Raw genomic sequence first — 16865 nt, forward strand, 5'->3', positions numbered from 1 at the left:
GGAAAGTTATTGTACAGGTAACAACTTATGAGGGTCCAAATTAGTGTTAAACAATGACATAACAAAGTAAATATCCATAATATCCATTTTTAAAAAACTCACTTATTTGGGAAGTGTAACTTTTGAAGGATTTTATTCTCCAGAGCAGAAACATGTTGGAGGAAAAGAAGCGAAAAAGAGAAGTGTGAAAAAAATGGCAGATGTTGACCTGATGTAAGATGATGTCATTACCACAATTAATAACTATGTTTCCAAACACTTTTCCAGTTTTGACAAATGGCTGCAGCTCGTTACGATGTCGACACAACATGGTGTTATAGTTTGCAGATACGAGCTGCCAGAGTTCAGGACGCGAGGAAGATTACAACGCCGTGATGATGAGTCTCGCTGAGCCAGAGCCACTCGAGCAGATACTCAGTCTAAACTGAGGCTTGGATCCAGACGATCGTTATGTGAAAAGTGCCAAAATTAAAACAGTTTTAACGTCCAAAGTGTCGACATTTTAAAAACAAAGACAGACTGTGATGTTCTCAGCTCGTCCACAGTGTTAGTAAATGTTTATACAGAGTTTATTGAAGCTAAATGAGGGGATTGAAGTAGAGGCACACTTAAGTGTTGAGTCAATAACAAGTCACTGACTTTAATATACTGTGATTTTTCTCCTATTCCCTTTTCTCCCTTGCAAATTCAGTATCTAAATGTGGTTATGTTGAATATTTTACCTTTATTTGAAGTATGCATGTGTGTGTGAGAGAGAGAAGCACTGAAAAAGAAGTGTTTTGACTGTTTGTAGAAAATAGTTTAATTTCACTTTATCTACTGAAATACAAAAGTGAAGAGAGGCAGAAAAAAAATCTCATTGCATTTTATTGATATGATCATCATTATAAATATCATTACCATTATCATTGTTATTTATTAATTAAATCAATTCACCTTCAATTTTGATTTGAGTAAAAAAAGAAAAAAAAAAGACAGAAAACAGTGAGCACCATCCGTGTCAAAGTTCATAAATAGCATTGCTTGTTATTCTGTGCCAACGTCGGCATAATTTCGGGTGTTTCGGTACAAAAAGAAACTCCCCTGAACTCACATTAACCCTCTGATCTGATCTAATTCACCACACGAGTGTAAACTGGGATTCATTATTTCCACCATTGTCATGTTATGCCTCTGTCCAGCAGGACTCCAAATGACAACGTACAAAAAAGAAAAAAAAAAAGTCATTATAACTTTAACCAGGAGAACAATAATAAGAATAACCATACTTATAATAACAACAAAATTCCCATAACAACAATGATAATAATTACAAATTGCACCATATTGTTGGAAGCTGTACCGCTCACTGTACATTTGGACAAGCAGCCCTGCTCGCGTTCAACAAGAAATGTACTGGAATGTTTCATCATGTTAAACCGAAAACAAAAAACAAAAACAAAATAAACTTTAAAAAATAAAACAAATAAAACAAAACAAAAATAAACACATTTCCCATCTGACTGCTTGCACTGAAAGTAGAAGTTGTTGTTTTTTTACCTGCACTGTTGAAGCGTCTGCAGCAGCCTCATGTAAAGTCTGACTTAAGTCTGGTTTAACAAATCACATCAATACTCAAATCAATACTAATACTTTGCATTAGGGATGTGCTGGTTAAATCCATCCAAATGTAATTAGGATGCAGAGTAATGATGATAATAACAACAAAAATCTGAACATGGTCGTCTTTGGTTTATTAGCAGAGCTGGGTCATGTGATAAAATGTTCTTTAATAGTGCTGAAGAACAAAACAAGACTCAATTTGAGATATTTGAACATTTTTCCCTTTTTTTTTTTTGCGTCAACATATAAAAAATGCTTTAAATGTTACATGTCGTGCCGTCTGTCAGATACATGTGATTGAAATCTGGGTCTGAGGTTTGATACTCAGCTCTGCTTTTAGTGGTAGCAAGAAAAAAATCAAACAAATACATGGCTGAACTTTATATTGAAACCAAAACTCCCTTTCACCCTTTCAAAATAAAACCCAATTCCAGAGACAATTTCTGAAAACACAGATTTTGTAAAGAGACATGTCTGTTTTTTTTCGTTGTTGTTGTGGAGGAGGGGGGTGGGGGGGGGTAACGAACCAATGAATCAGACAGCAGTTCAGCTGGAGTCGTCCTGTTGGAGCAGAGGGAGGAGGAAGGAAACAGGGATGTTTTCTTTTCTTTGTGTGTTTTTTCTCTTTTTTTTTTTTTCTCCAATACCTTGGATGTGAGGGAGGAGAGGCCGGAGGGGAAGTCGATGATGAAGATGCGTCTTTGTGTAGTTCCCTTCTCTTCTAAGCGAGACCGTGGGTATGTTCTTTTAATCTCTGAACACAGATCAGTACATGTAAATAGTTAAAATACAAATACACATTTTCCTGATTTCAGTTTCTAGGGCCTTTCTCTCTTTCGTGGCACATTACAAACCACCCAAAACTTTTAAACACATCGTCCCGTTCCTATCCCCCACTTCTTCTTATTCTTCTTTCCTCCTCTTCTTCCAGTTTCCATCTTCACCCGGCCCTCGTTCTCTCTCTCTCTCCGTCTCTCCGTCTCTCTCTCTGTCTCCCCGTCTCGTTCTGTCCCTCTGCGGCAGTCTGTCAATCGCCCATCGCTCCCGTCTCTACACCTTGTCCAGGAGGGATCTCTGGCAGTAGAGGAGGCGTCGGGGCGTGCCGTACTTCCTGAAGAACAAAAGCGCTCCCAGCGTGATGACCACCAGCACCAGGAGCAGGAGAGGGATCACCACGGCGATCGGCCCGGCGCCGCTCTGCGACTCGTCCACCTCGATGATGATCACCTCTTCCCGGCCCTTCTTGGGCTCCTCGCTCTCGCAGCCCATCCAGTCCCTCAGCACGGACTTGGGGTAGCCGGACTCCACCTTCATGTACTGGTTGTTGAACTTCCAGTACTTGTTGGCTTTGTAGAAATACGTGTACGCTGAGGAGGACGCACGGAAACAAGACCACTGGTTAGTTTTCAGGTGAGTTTTTTAAATTAATTTTCATTGTCAACCATTTTGCTTTTACTGTTCTGTGTCAGAAATACCAGAAAGTTGTGAGACAAAATCTAAATGTTGCCTCTTGTATGTGCCAGAATTTGAAAATATCCCATCTATTATTACTAACAACAAAAAAAATCCACACTTAAAAACCAAAAATGAAGAAATCTTTGCACATAAATGACAAGAAGTTAGCCAAAACGACCGGATCGCTTACTTCTGCTTTAAGCTACCGATTAATCATCAAAATAGTTGTCAGTTCATTTCAAGTCAATAATCGACTCATTGTTTCAGCTCTAAATCGTCCAAATTCTCTGTTTAAAGACGCAGAAAACTCACATCCGTCTTCACTCATGATGGCGGCCTTGATGTTGTCTGGCGCTCCGCTCCACGTGCTGATGGGCTTCGGGTAGCCGCTGTCCACGGTGCGGGTCTGCTCGTTGAACCTGTAGTACCTAACACACACACACACACAACTGTTACACATCTACACCAAAAGAAACCAGCTGAAACAACTAAGGATGATAAGTAGTATATAGTCGATAATTACACATAAATTGGCTCAGTATATGTCAAATTAGCCAAAACTGCAGAAAGACAACTTAATTAAATGAAACCAAATGAAGTTTTTACTGTTTATCTACCAAAATTCAACATCAACATTAATTTGCAATTCAAATTATAAATGGAAATGTACAAGAAATTATATAACAATGATGATACATGTTTATTCTAATGATATTGTTTATCCCTTTCTATTGTTTCTATATATATTTTATACTGTTTTGCACTTTTTCTGATGCTCTCTTTACATTTTTCTTGAATCTGGTTTTAAAACACTTTGTTAAGAAAAGTGCTAGATTCAAGTAAATACAGTAATATTACTACTACGATTGACTTTTTGGAGTGGAAAGGAACCTGGTCGGCTCAAGACCTCATCACGTCTAAACTCACTTGGAGCCTCTGAAGAAGTACGTCTGTCCCGTGGGTGTGTAGAAGAGAGCAGCGTCCATCTTGTCCTTGGGGAGGCCGGTGCCCATCTCCGTCAGGCTCTGGGGGGAGTTCTTGTCCATGGTGGACTCGCTGAAAACCCAGTACCTGTCGCCTGGAGACGGAGGAGGAGACAAACAAATAAAAATAACAAAGATGAGAGGAGTGAAGACAGACAACAGGAAATCTCATCAGCTGCTTTCAGTCTCGTCTCACACCTACACCTACACCTACCCTTGAAGAAGACAAATTTGCCATCGTCCCTCTCGTAGGCGGCGTTGATGTTTGACGGAAGTCCTTTCCAGAAGTGACCGATGGCCATGGGGTAACCTGGCAACACCTTGTTGTTACGCACACGCCAGAACCACTTATCCTATAAAACACACACACACACACAGCTGGATTAGAGCTACAGAAGAATATAGTCCAAGACATTTAGAACTGGATCAGTGCAAAGAAATCAATTTTAATGCTGTTTTTGAATATACGTTATAGTTTATTGCTGCTTCTTTCTATTTTATATCAAAGCAAATTTAATATTTTTGGGATTTGTGCCATAGATTGGGACATTAAAAACAGACAAAGACATAATCAGCAGGTACTAATCAGATAAACAATCCTTGATAATGTAGGATATCCCTATTCGGGGGATGTGAGAATAGGAGAAGGTGCAATAGGTAAAATGACAGTATATTGTATGTTTCTTTTTGTGTGTGTTTTATGTATTTTAATGTTTCAATGACTTGTTTGCACTGTAGGAGATGCACGTCAATTACGTTGTTGTGGAAATGACAATGACAGTAAAGTTTCTATCTATGTATTTAAAGCCCTCATGTGTAGCTATAACTGGAAACAATAATGAAAAGGTTAATGTGCCAGAATTAGCTCAGGTCAGTCCAGCGGCGGCGGCAGCAGCACAACTCAGCTCTGTCCTATAGATATTTACAGTTTGGTCTCTGAGTACATTTCAGAAAAAAAAAGAAAAAAAAAAGTTCTCCTGTACCTTAAATACAAACTTTTCCCCTCTGAGGACAGCGATGGTGTCAAAGTGTCCCTCACAGATGTCTGGGCCGTGATCGGGCTTGGTGGGGGTGGAGGGCTTGGTGGGTCTGGGAGGGGGCGGCGGACCCCCGGACTTGGTTCCTGTGGTCAAGGTGTCGAGTGAGAGAGAGAAGTGAGAGGTGGAAACCAACCAACGCATTTCACATGAAGCTTTTTTTAACCGTTTACCTCAGATCTTTTATTGCACTCAGGTCATTTGGACGTCAAGGTTTTAGGGACTTTTTTTTCTTTTTCTTTTTAACCTTGCTTGATTTCCTATTGTTTTAAAGGTGTATATAACATTAGTTACATGTGGGTGGGTGGTTATAAATATGTGTGTGAGTGGTTATTAGAGGAGGGTGAGGATGGGGATGTTTGGACTGTTGTCTATGTGTATGTGCTTGTGTTTGAATGTGTGGGAGAGTAATTTGAATGTGCATCTTCATGTCTTGTCGCTCTTGTTCCCTGTTTTGTTAGTTTGTTTTGCCTACTTTTAAAACACTGTGGCCATCACATAATTTTTTTCCCATCACATTTCAACAGTTCGATTTTAACGTTGTTGTCTTTTCATCTGTTCTTACAGATTAGTCAATGCTGCTATAACCTGGCTCAAGACGTCTTTTCTTGTCCTGCAAGATTAATGTTTATTTGTGCATCGTCCCTGTGTTCCTATATAAATTCCTATTCCTATATTTTCTCCATAATAAAGGATGTAACAAGACCATTAATCGCAGCCGTTTGTCCTGTTTTTTTAGGAGAACAACCCACCATAAACTGCCTGGATGCCTCTGCGGTCGTCGTCTGGGAGCTGGAAGTTCTCGGTGTCGAACCACTGGTAGAACGGCGCCATGATGGCCGAGGGGTTGTTGGAGTGCTCCAGACCCAGAGCGTGACCCAGCTCATGGACGGCGACCAGGAAGACGTCGTTACCTTCAGAAAAGGGAGCAGGAGACGGAGAAGATTCAGCTCGGTCTGTTTTAGTTTGTTGTCTGATCAGTCGTCCTGTCGTCTCTCCTGTCTCTTACCTCCCTGGTCGACGCTGCCGGTCGTCCAAGGCTCGGCGAGGTCGAAGTGCGTGTCTCCTCCGATGCCCTGTCCGGGGAAGTAAGCGTGAGCCAGGAAGCCGCCCTCGCCGTCGAACGGTGTGCTGTCTCCGTGGAAACCCTCGGAGAAGGAGAGCATGATGTCGGCGTACTTGTCGACCTTCCCTCTGATCTGGCTGAAGGGGATTTCTCTGAAGGTGAGCGGGATCGCGCTCTCCCAGACCTTGAAGGCCTTCCTGATGGCTTCGTACGTGGCTCGCTCTCCGACCTTGGGGGTGTAGTTCTCTATGCTGTGGTGGAGAGACAGAGACACAGAGTCAGTCACTTGGACGTAACAAACTAAAGAGAAGTGGGAGTTTGTAGTTGAGGTGTGTTGGACGCTGACCTGAACGTGACCTCAGACTTGTCCCACTTCAGACCCTGGATGGCGTATCTCTTCCTCCTCAGGTTGGTTTTCAGCGCCGGGCCGAACTTGTCAGGGACACCGCACCGCGGCCGGCTCATCGCCCTGGCAACAGCAAGATAACATTCCCCCTTTTCAGCTTCAGCTATGTCAAATATTTCAACACATTTTTTAAAGGGTTGGCATCCTTGATTCTTTTTTTTTCTCCTTTAGTTTGTCTTAAAAGGGATAGTTCAACATTTTGGCAAATCGGCCCATTGCCATAATCCCTATATTCATAGCAGTAGGTTCGTTACCTTTAATTGTCGTGCAAGCTATTTTTAGAGCGGCGGAGCAGAGCCGTGAGCTGCTCAGAGCTACGCTACGGAGGCTCATGGGATTTCTTGGTTTCCCTCATCAAACTCATCAAATACACAATCCAACAACTCCAAAACGCTCTTGTGGACAAGTTGTGACCTGCACATTCACCACGCTATGAGATAATAACAGAACGTTACGAGACATAGTTGTTTTAGAGGTAAATACAGAGACTGCTTGCTGAAAAACTGCCCCCGACGGGAATGCACATCAGCTGTTTTGCATGAATTTACCTCTAAAACAACTCTGTTTCGTAACGTTCTGTTATTATCTCATAGCGTGGTGAATGTGCAGGTCACAACTTGTCCACCAGAGCGTTTTGGAGTTGTTGGATTGTGTATTTGATGAGTTTGATGAGGGAAACCAAGAAATCCCATTAGCCTCCGTAGCATAGCTCTGAGCAGCTCACGGCTCTGCTCCGCCGTTCTAAAAATAGCTTGCACCGACAATTAAAGGAAACGAACCTACTGCTATGACTATAGGGATTATGACAATGGGTCAATTTGCCAAAATGTTGAACTATCCCTTTAACCCATTCAATGACCTCCAGACTTTTGAAGTCACCTTTGATATTGACAAATACTGAGATAAAATCAAATGTGTTATTAAATCAGGACTCACTGTAACGTGTTGGAGTCTATGGAGCCGGTGACAGTCAAACCGTAAAAACTCTGCATGGCTGCTATCGCTGATTCGATGGTCTTTGGCGAGCGGATGGCCTGAGCTCTGCCGTCCCCTGGAGGCAGGTATCCAAACTTCTGCAGCCAAGCCTGAGAGAGAGAGAAGAAAGAGGGAAGATTATGTTTATTTATGTAGATACTGATCTGTTTGAGACACATAGCTCGACACAGTTTCCCTTATCAGTCAGCAGGTACAGCTCTTGTTGTGAGTAAGCCATGAAGGAATTGCAGTCATTTTGGGGGTTTTCACTTTGTACAGTCTAAATGTTTTCACTCAGTCTGTCATTTCACTTTGTTTTAACCAGAATCAGCCTTTTTAAGCCAACTAGACGACCATTTAAACTGTGCAAACAAATGTGTCAGTGCTAATATCAAATATATTCTGCTGAGCACACATCTTTAAACCACAAATTACACTCTACATGAAAACCTGATGTAATAAGAATTAACTGTAGTCACCATTGGCATCGTGTCCATTCACTAAGCAAGAAAAATATCTCTTTTTGTTCTCTTTTACGCTGACACAAAAATAACATTTAAATAACAATAACTCCGACTGTTTCAAAAGCTGCAACTTTAACATAAATATCAAATAAGAAAATGGGATATTCCCCTTCTAATGATATGATTATACATGATACCGTAATCATGTTTCAAACTAAAAATACTTTGTGTTCTCAAGGAGACATTAGTTCGCCTGGTTGTTGGTTAACAAGCTGCTGAATCACTGACCCAAAAATCAATGAACTGATCAGGAAAATAAAGACAATCATACAGATTCAAACACTTTATGCTGCCTGTGTCTAAAACAACCAAAACCAAAGGTCACCTAAATGAAAAAAATGAAAATGAAGAGGAAATTACATTTAGCTGCTAAAAACAACAACGAAGAACTTGATGGGGTGTTTTGCAACATAATTACGTTGTTTTTTTTTTCTTCTTTTCTGTTTTACTTTGAGTTTCTCCATAGCTCAGACAAGTCTTAGTCAGACTTAGCCAGAAACAACATCTCAGGAAACATCTTAGTCAACAAAAAACACAGAGGAGCTCGGCCACTTGTGTGAACTTGTGGCTCTGTGCCTTCTTCCAGTCAGCCCTGCGAGCCTGTTTGGACCTGCGTCTCTCAGCTCAGACGTGAAATATACAGATTGCTTGGTAAATAAGGGGAGACAAAGGGTGTGAGCGTTTAAGTGGGTTTTTTTTTCTGTGTGTGTGTGTGCCAAGCTGACTTGTTAACCCGCAGCAGCCAACACACACTGAGGTAACTCAGCGCGTTAAATTTATTGTCCCTCCTCTCCATGTGACTGTGACTGTATCCCATTTACAAACTATTAAAAATAACAACTAACACCAAAATCCTCTCATGTCCCACTGATTTATTCCCGAGCCTGTTCCGGGAAACTTTGTTGTGGGGTCATGAGGCGGGGATGAGAGAGGAACCGAGGGCCAAATAAAACACACAATCTGAAAACACTGATGTCATTTCAGTCACAATGACCCAGAACCCCGTCTAGACTCTGGCAGCCAAAGACAACTGGCGGTCGTGACGCTGGAAAAAGTAACATTTTTAAGCAACGCAGAGGCTCCTCAAAGGGTTTAACATCTTCCTGCCGCTGTCTCTGTCTCTGTCTGTCCTCATGTCAACCAAAAACCACCACTATTTATCTTTACACATGAAAGACCGGCCTATTCTTTCCACTGCTGGTGGCCTAAGTCTTGACACTGCTAAAGGAACAGCTCCACGTTTTACCCACGTGTTAGCGCCCAAATGTGTCAGGAGACTGCTCATGATTCTCATTTTAGTTCACGTAATTTTCCTTTAAAGCTCAAAAAATAACATTTTATACATTGTGCAACAGCTTCAGTGCAAAAATGACACATCTGCAGGAGCCAGGCTAGCTGTTTCTATGTGTTTCCAGACTTTATTGCTAAGCTACACTAACAGCTTCACAGTGCTACATCCATCCATCCATCCATCCATCCATCCATCTCTCCAGCTGCTTTTTGGAGCAGAACGCATCTTCTAAAAGTGTGTGTTTCCAATTATGCATCCTGTGCACACGGAGTTAACGCACATTTTCGTCCCCACCACAAATTAAAGTCGGTGGAATTACCCCGAATTCCTTCGTTAGCGTCATCTAAACCTCAGATATCTCTCTTGTTCCACCACCATTGGAGCTGGTTTTCTACTCAGGCCATTTTTTTTCCTGAAGGGAGAAGAAGGAAGGAGGAGGGAGGTTTGGGGGGGGGGGGGGAGGAGGGATGGAAATGTAGAAAACTGGGGGCTACCTGGCCATACAGAGCCTGCCTGCCTGCCTGCGTGCACACACAGCTACTGTTGGTCATGTGGTGGGCAGAGAGGCCGGAGAACAAGGTTCACTTATGAGGACCTGCAGAGAGACGACTGATCCTTCTCCTCCTCCTCCCTCCCCCAGTCTCTCTCTCTCTCTCCCCCTCTTCACCATTTCTTCAAGATTTCTCCCTGGATTATTTAAGCATCTAGTTCATTTAATTTATCCCCTGACTCTCTCTGTGCTGTGACTGAGTCAACCTGCCTCTTAACGCAACGCCGAACAAATTTGCTTTACTCTCTCTGCTTGCTGAGAGCTGCTAGTGTGTCCTGTGTGGCTCCAGTGTGGTGACGCGTCTGCTTCTATAAAAACACTCCCGTGAAAAAGCCTCCCCCACACCGTCAAGACCTCCACTTCTCTGCCCCTGCTCCCAAACTTACTCCACACACCACCAGCACCACCACCTCCGGTCGGGACGCCAGGTATCCCAGCGTTACGCCCCTCCCTCGCTGGAATTCCCAGCAGCCACCATCAAAGCCTCTATTTATTGAGACTTGTACATGGCCGGTATTGTTGGCCTCGCTACGCAGCCATGTGTGGTCAAAGGCCTGGCTGCTGGTTGGGTAAACACACCCCTGAGTCTGTGCGCAGTGTGTGTGTATGTGTGTGTGTGTGTGTGTGTGTGTGTGTGTGCAGTGACATGAGGTCTGAATGTATAATGCACAGACAGTGAAACACAACCAGCGTGATGTAAACAGGTTGTTTCGGTGGAGCCGGGTGATGTATACATGGATCCTCTGACCCCACTCTGACCTTACTGCTATGTATGTAGAGCTAAAACTAGTAGTCCAATGGATTTCTTATGATTTTTTAAACAATTTATGTCAATTTTAAGTCAAAATTGTTGAGCGATGTGTTCTTCTTGCTTCTTAAATGTATGAATCTGCAGTTTTTTCTTGTCTTTAAATAAAAGAAATTGAATATTTTTGGATTTTGGACCACTGGTTGGACACAACAGGCAAATCTTATGTTTCACTCTGGGCTCTGGAGAAACTATAATGGACTTTTATCACCTTTTTCTAATATTATTTTCATTTATTAATAAAAAAAAACAATCGACATCTGTCTTCTTCCCACTTTCTGTGCAACAAAGTCAGCTCCTATGCCAGAAAGTCACCTGGACCAAGGTGATTTGATTCAAAACACAGATTTCGGAGCATGTAAACACAAAATTGAAGCAGATTTCGACATTATACTAAGTTAAACTCTTCAAGATGGGGCTTCAAGGTCAGATGGGCCCATGTTTACAGCTGTGCAGTTAAAACCAGGTGTTATTGTGTCGTCATTGTGCATCTTCAGTTGGCACAAACAAACTGAAACACAGAGAGACTTGAGCTTTCAGAGCGGCTCCTATAACTTTAGTAATCTACTCTTGGTGCAGATGAGGCCATCCAGCACGTCTCAGTGTCTCAACGTCTCAGTGTCTCGTGGGCCACATGCTGTATAGCTGCCATCTATTGTCACACAGTCTCACTCACATTCACATGACACCCAGTTGCTATTTCCCTATTGTCTGCGCTAGAAATAAAAATCAACCACAGCAACTTCCTGGTTAAAAACAAAAAGAAAAAAGAAAAAAAATCCCCTGTGTTTTTATAGATTTGTGGTCAGATAATAAAACATGACAACATTTACAGGAAGCAAAACTGTCATTGCGTCATAAATGCATCATATGGGTTTGGACTAATTTTGTGCAACATCTACGAATGATCTCATGCTTACTGTATGTTTGCTGTGCATATTCCAGCATGTATACATTTCTCAGTGCAGTAATGTGACTATATGCCAAACTATTTTGTGTCTTGGAAAGACCCACTGCCTTTTTTTATATTGTAAATCTGTTTTTTCAAGCTCTATAAACGAGTCTTTAAAAAAAAGGAAAAAAAAAAAAAAACTCCTGCAGGGCCGAGGGAAGAAAGAGGAGAGACAGGAGGCTGAAGGATGGACAGCAGAGGATGATCTAAAGTGCAGAGTTACATTAGAGGAGGAGAGGTAAAGACATTAGAGGGACGAGTGGCAGAAGGAAAGCGAGAGAGAGAGAGAGAGAGAGAAAGAGAGAAGAGAGAGTTAGAGGAGCATGGCTGAATTTAAATTTGAGCGACTGAGTCAGATGTTCCTCTCGCTCGGTGCCAACGGAAAAAACAGAGAATTCAGCTCATGAGGGGCTGAATCTCACATCACCTCCGTTTTCTTGGCTCCTCCGACTCCGTTCGCACTCACACACCCGGCGACGTGTAATATTTTTTCTACATTTACACTTTTACTGGGTCAAACAGGTCAAATAATAACAACCACTGGATGGTTTTATGACAAAAACTTAGTAGACCCACGCCTGCCAACAGCACGCTGATAAATACTGAGAGAGGAATCAGTCAATGCAGATGACAGGTCTGAAGAAACTTGTACTTTACTTGAGTATTTGCAAACTACTGTACTTAATAATAAAACTACTGCATATTTCAGAGTGAAAAGGCTACTTAATGGATTAATATTTCATTTACAGGATGTAAAATACTATTATAGGCTAAAACATGCTTATAGAATAAACTGCATAGTCTCTATTTGTGTGTTTCATTTCACTATTTGGACAAAAGGAGATGCCCACAAATAAAACAAAACACACACATGCTGCTCAATAATGATCCTTTGTGCGTGATGACCACTGAAGAGCGTAATACTGATAAAACTTTGAGCTTTGCCTTGTGTCAATGTTTAACTACAGTACTTGCTCACATTTTGGTATCGCTCCCTGTCAAAGGCTTGTTGCTGAGCTGAAGGTCAAAGGACCGAGGCCGAGCTTTGCTGCACAGGCCGTGAAGCACTCTCTGGCAAATGCATGGTTTGTGATTTTGTATCACATAAATGGACCTGACTTTTATCCAACAGTTTAATTCACATAAGTGAGTGAATCAAGTATTTAGATCCTCTATTGCCTCAATGTAAAACTATTCAGATATGGAGAAAAGTAGCATCAAAGTATAGTATGTGAAAGTACTCATTATCATATGTAAATCATCATTAATTATGCACTTATACTGCTCTACAGGGCCTGATCTTGGTGCATAAAGTGCTATAACTGCACATGAGTTGGATCCCATGATGACATCTGAGGCGTCTCCTTGACAACTGCTCATGAAGGCCATGAGATGCAGCTGAAAGCTCCAGGAGAAGCTAATACTGTAAGTAGACACCGAGCTGCACTGTGGTCTAGAAACCACAGGTGTCCCCTATTCTGCAGGTAAAATAATAATGTATTAAGTAGAAATTATCTGATGAACATTGTGTTGTTGTGAAGTTGTATACTACAGTAGAAGTACTGTATAGGCTATACAAGTAGCCTACTCCACTAACCGTACTTGAATGCAGTAGGAGTTAAGTGAAAGTGCCTCCAGCTCTGATGTGAACTCGGTCCAAACTATGGCGGAAATGTTTCTTAATCTGGACTCCACTCTCCCTAACTTCACGGTGGAAGGTCTCCCTCTCCTTTGATGTCTCCTTTGTTAACAGGGCGACTACCATTTTTCTTAGCCGCAGAGCAGAGATAAGCCGCCGCCGCCCCCCCCCCCCCCCCCCCCCCCGCCCCCCTCTGTCCCCTTGAAGTCCACCGGTTCCTCATTAACTCTGATCCAGCTGGCCGTCTCATCCCTGAGTGACAGAAAGCCGCCGGCCGGCCGGCCTGTCAGAGCGGCAGCGTGCTCCCCATCCTGAGCAAAAGGCCTCCGCTTTGATGCCTACATCAACAGCAACTCAGCTCCAGATAAAAACTACAATTGGACCCAGATGTGTTTTTCTGGGCCAGATGTGCTGCGATCACGAGACATGTGTCTGCAGACGGCAAACGGGAAATCTCCAAAATGTCTTTTAACCAGATATGGAGAGATCCTGTTTTAGAAGAGCCTGTTGTTTTCATTTGCTGCCCACTTCCTCTGTGCTCACAACGACCAACTAAGCATTTTATTTAAGTAAAAAACGTTCGAGGCAAAAGAAAGAGAGAGAGAGAAAAAAAAGGAGAATGAAAACAGATGTTGGGGAAGGTAGATTTTCTTTTTCACTCAGCCTGGATTAGGTGAAGTCAGAGAGGGATGTTCACATGTTGAGCAACACTGACAAACCACTAAATTCCTCTTAAGCCTGTAAAGTTTCTCCCTCTGGTTTCTCAGGGAGGGAACTCCGCTGACGTCCATCAAACATCACTTAATGAAGTTTTTTCTTTAATTTTGTCTCCTTTTCTCCACAGGCAGACGCGTCTTTCTGCTGATCACAGGCTTCGTATCGAGTCGAGCCCTCAGGTGATGTAATCCTGAGCCCATAATTTAAATCTTATCCTCTGCTGCCATCAGGACCGACTGGGGCGTCTGACAGCATCGCAACACTACGGCCTGAACCCGCATCAACAGAGGAAGATTTCTAACTTCTATCTTTCTAACTCTAACTGCAGACACACAACACACAACACACAACACACTCTCCCCCTGCAGCTGCTGTGTGTGTGTCTTTATGCTGACTTTTTGTTTACAGACAGTTCATCACGGTGTCGGTGAGCCCGCCGCAGGAGGGCAGCGGCCTGCGGCGTCTCGCTCTGACTTATCCACCATGTCTGGCTTGACTCACACGCCAGCAGCTTGTGGTCAGTGACTAAGGTCCTCCTTCACTTCTTCGTGCATCCTGTGTCCTACATAACTTACAACACACACACTTTTTGCATGTTGGTGTGTGTGTGTGTCATTTTTCTTACTCTGAAATAAACTTTTTTCTCCTTCTTTTCTCTGTGAATCAGTTTCCTATGACGGAGAAGAAACACCTCACGTCTTCGCTTCCTGCTGCTATGACTGAATCTGACCTCTCTCTGAGGAATGTCCCCACTTCCACTGGTGGTTGTTGTTGTTGATGTTGCACTATAGGACAAACAGGGACGCTCGGCTCAGGGATGAAGGAGGACATTTAGAAGCCAACAATCTAAATCGGTGCTCGCAAAACCGCTCATTTACTAAAGCGGCAGCACGAGACCTGATGACAAAATCTGTCATTGGGATGAGACTTAAAAGCTGCACTTTAGTGTCTCTGCTTGACGCCTCGGGCCTGTAACATCTCCCAGATGGAGCTCCTCCAGTGCAGCTTGTTGTGAAGGCAGCCTGACTTCCCGGCCTCCTGTCTGTGCAGCCTACCCCCTCTCCTCCTCCTCTCCTCCTCCTCCCATCCCATACCAACCTCCAATACCTCCCTCCTACCCCCCTTTTTCTCCCAGAACAAAGCAGCTCAGCTGAGGTTTTCTAAACTGCACACACTGCCCACTGCATGGCTGGATCTCCCCCTCCACCACCAACTCAACCTCTTCCTCCTCCTCCTTCTCCTTCAAGAAGCCACTTTTTTCTTTCTTCCTTTCTCTGGATAAAGTTTCATCTCTTTTAAACAATTCTTTGTGGAGGAAAAAAACAGAGATGAGGAATGTTTGAGGGAGGGAGGATAAACAGGAGGGGAATATAAACAGTTCCTCCCTCGCCACTGAGATTAGAGAAAACCTATTAAACAATACAGATAACAGCAAAACTACAATTTCCTGGAGCTTAAAAAACACATATAAAATCAGACTGGTGTGAACTTTTTTTAAACTTTTCTACTGCAGAGTCTTATAAAAGTGCAGCACTCAGCAGGAACATGTGGTGAAAGAAAAAAAAAAACAACAACTTAAGAAAATGGACACAATGCATTACAGCATGACACACTGCACATACAAACACATACAGTATATAGACAGACAGGCATGGTCTCATATGGTGGATGAATGGAGTTTTTGATGCCACTTACCTCGGCTTTTAGGACGTTTGCAGTGACGGAGGTAAAACCAAAGCAGCAGAGCCCACAGGCCACTGTGAGGAGCTGGGGCAGCATTCTGGTGTCTGCAAAAACTACCGCCCCCCCGGGAAAAATTAAGACTAAAAAGTAGAAAAAGAAAAAGAAAACTAACTCTCTACAACACGAGTCCCGCCGTCCCGACTGTGAACCACCAGGGAGACAGATGAGGGATCAAAACAATGCGGATCGGTGCAGCTTTAAAAAAAGAAAAAAGAAAAAAAAGAGATAGGCGGCAAAGGAATTAATAATAATAAAAAAGTTTTCAGACCCCGCATGAACTCACAAAAGCGAACTCCAGAGCAGAGCTGAGAAGGAAACGCAGGCGACCACCAGCTGCTGCTGCCGCAAACACTCCGCTGCTGTTCACTTCACTAAAGCTTCATAGTTTGTCTTCTTCCTCCTGCAGCTGCTGCTGCTGCTGCTACAGTGGGACTGTCTGTAGAGTGTGTGGACGTGGTCGGAGAGAGAGAGAGGGAGAAAGAGAGAAAGAGAGAGAGAGAGGTGGATGGATTTTCCTCTGGGTCCTCCTCCAGATGTGCAGACGTCACTTTTTTCATGTCTGCGTAAAGATTAATGATTCAGATAAGATAAGCAGAGATGGTGGAATCAGCACTGGGATTTTTATATTTACTCAATCATACACTGTAAAAAAAAGATATAGTAAAAAAATATTAAATGTGTAAGTCGTTTATGACAGATTTTACTTAGCTGCAGAAGTAGGACTGTCAGAAAAATCTACAAAAAAAAGTATTAACAGTAAAAGTAAAGTAAATTAGGGGAGACCAGGGTTGGTTGGCACACAAGTGTGACATCAAAATGATCATCATTTTGAGCTGCACTTATCTGTTAAAACATCAGAAACTCACCCACTTTTTTTTGCTGAGGGCAAAATATCAGTTTTTTAGTACCAAAAGTAAAAAAAATTGCCCCCCGCACATAAAGTGTTAGAAAATTGTTTTGGATAGAGATATTGGAAATGTGTTACTTCTAGTTTGTAGAGATAGGACTCAGCTACAATTTGATATGAAACTTGAAAGTCTTTCATGAGTGATGTTAACTGGGCAATATCATATGTTAACAGGTAGGCATACTCAGACCAAATAGCAGAATTCAGGTC

General features: G+C 42.7%; 1 protein-coding gene across 1 annotated transcript; it reads right to left on the reverse strand.

The window, feature by feature from the left end:
- Positions 1–777: 777 nt before the first annotated feature.
- Positions 778–16221, reverse strand: mmp14a (matrix metallopeptidase 14a (membrane-inserted)). Its single transcript, XM_085759916.1, has 10 exons — positions 15701–16221; positions 7486–7634; positions 6490–6612; positions 6087–6394; positions 5830–5991; positions 5024–5163; positions 4255–4393; positions 3985–4135; positions 3370–3485; positions 778–2969 (listed from the first exon to the last, which is right to left on the reverse strand). The coding sequence occupies exons 1-10, from the start codon at positions 15782–15784 to the stop codon at positions 2653–2655; spliced, it is 1689 nt and encodes a 562-aa protein (XP_085616042.1). The 5' UTR covers positions 15785–16221; the 3' UTR covers positions 778–2652.
- Positions 16222–16865: the final 644 nt, after the last annotated feature.

The sequence above is a fragment of the Trachurus japonicus genome, chromosome 18 (assembly GCF_045865225.1).
Source record: "Trachurus japonicus isolate A0001 chromosome 18, Traja_1.0".
NCBI lineage: Eukaryota > Metazoa > Chordata > Actinopteri > Carangiformes > Carangidae > Trachurus > Trachurus japonicus.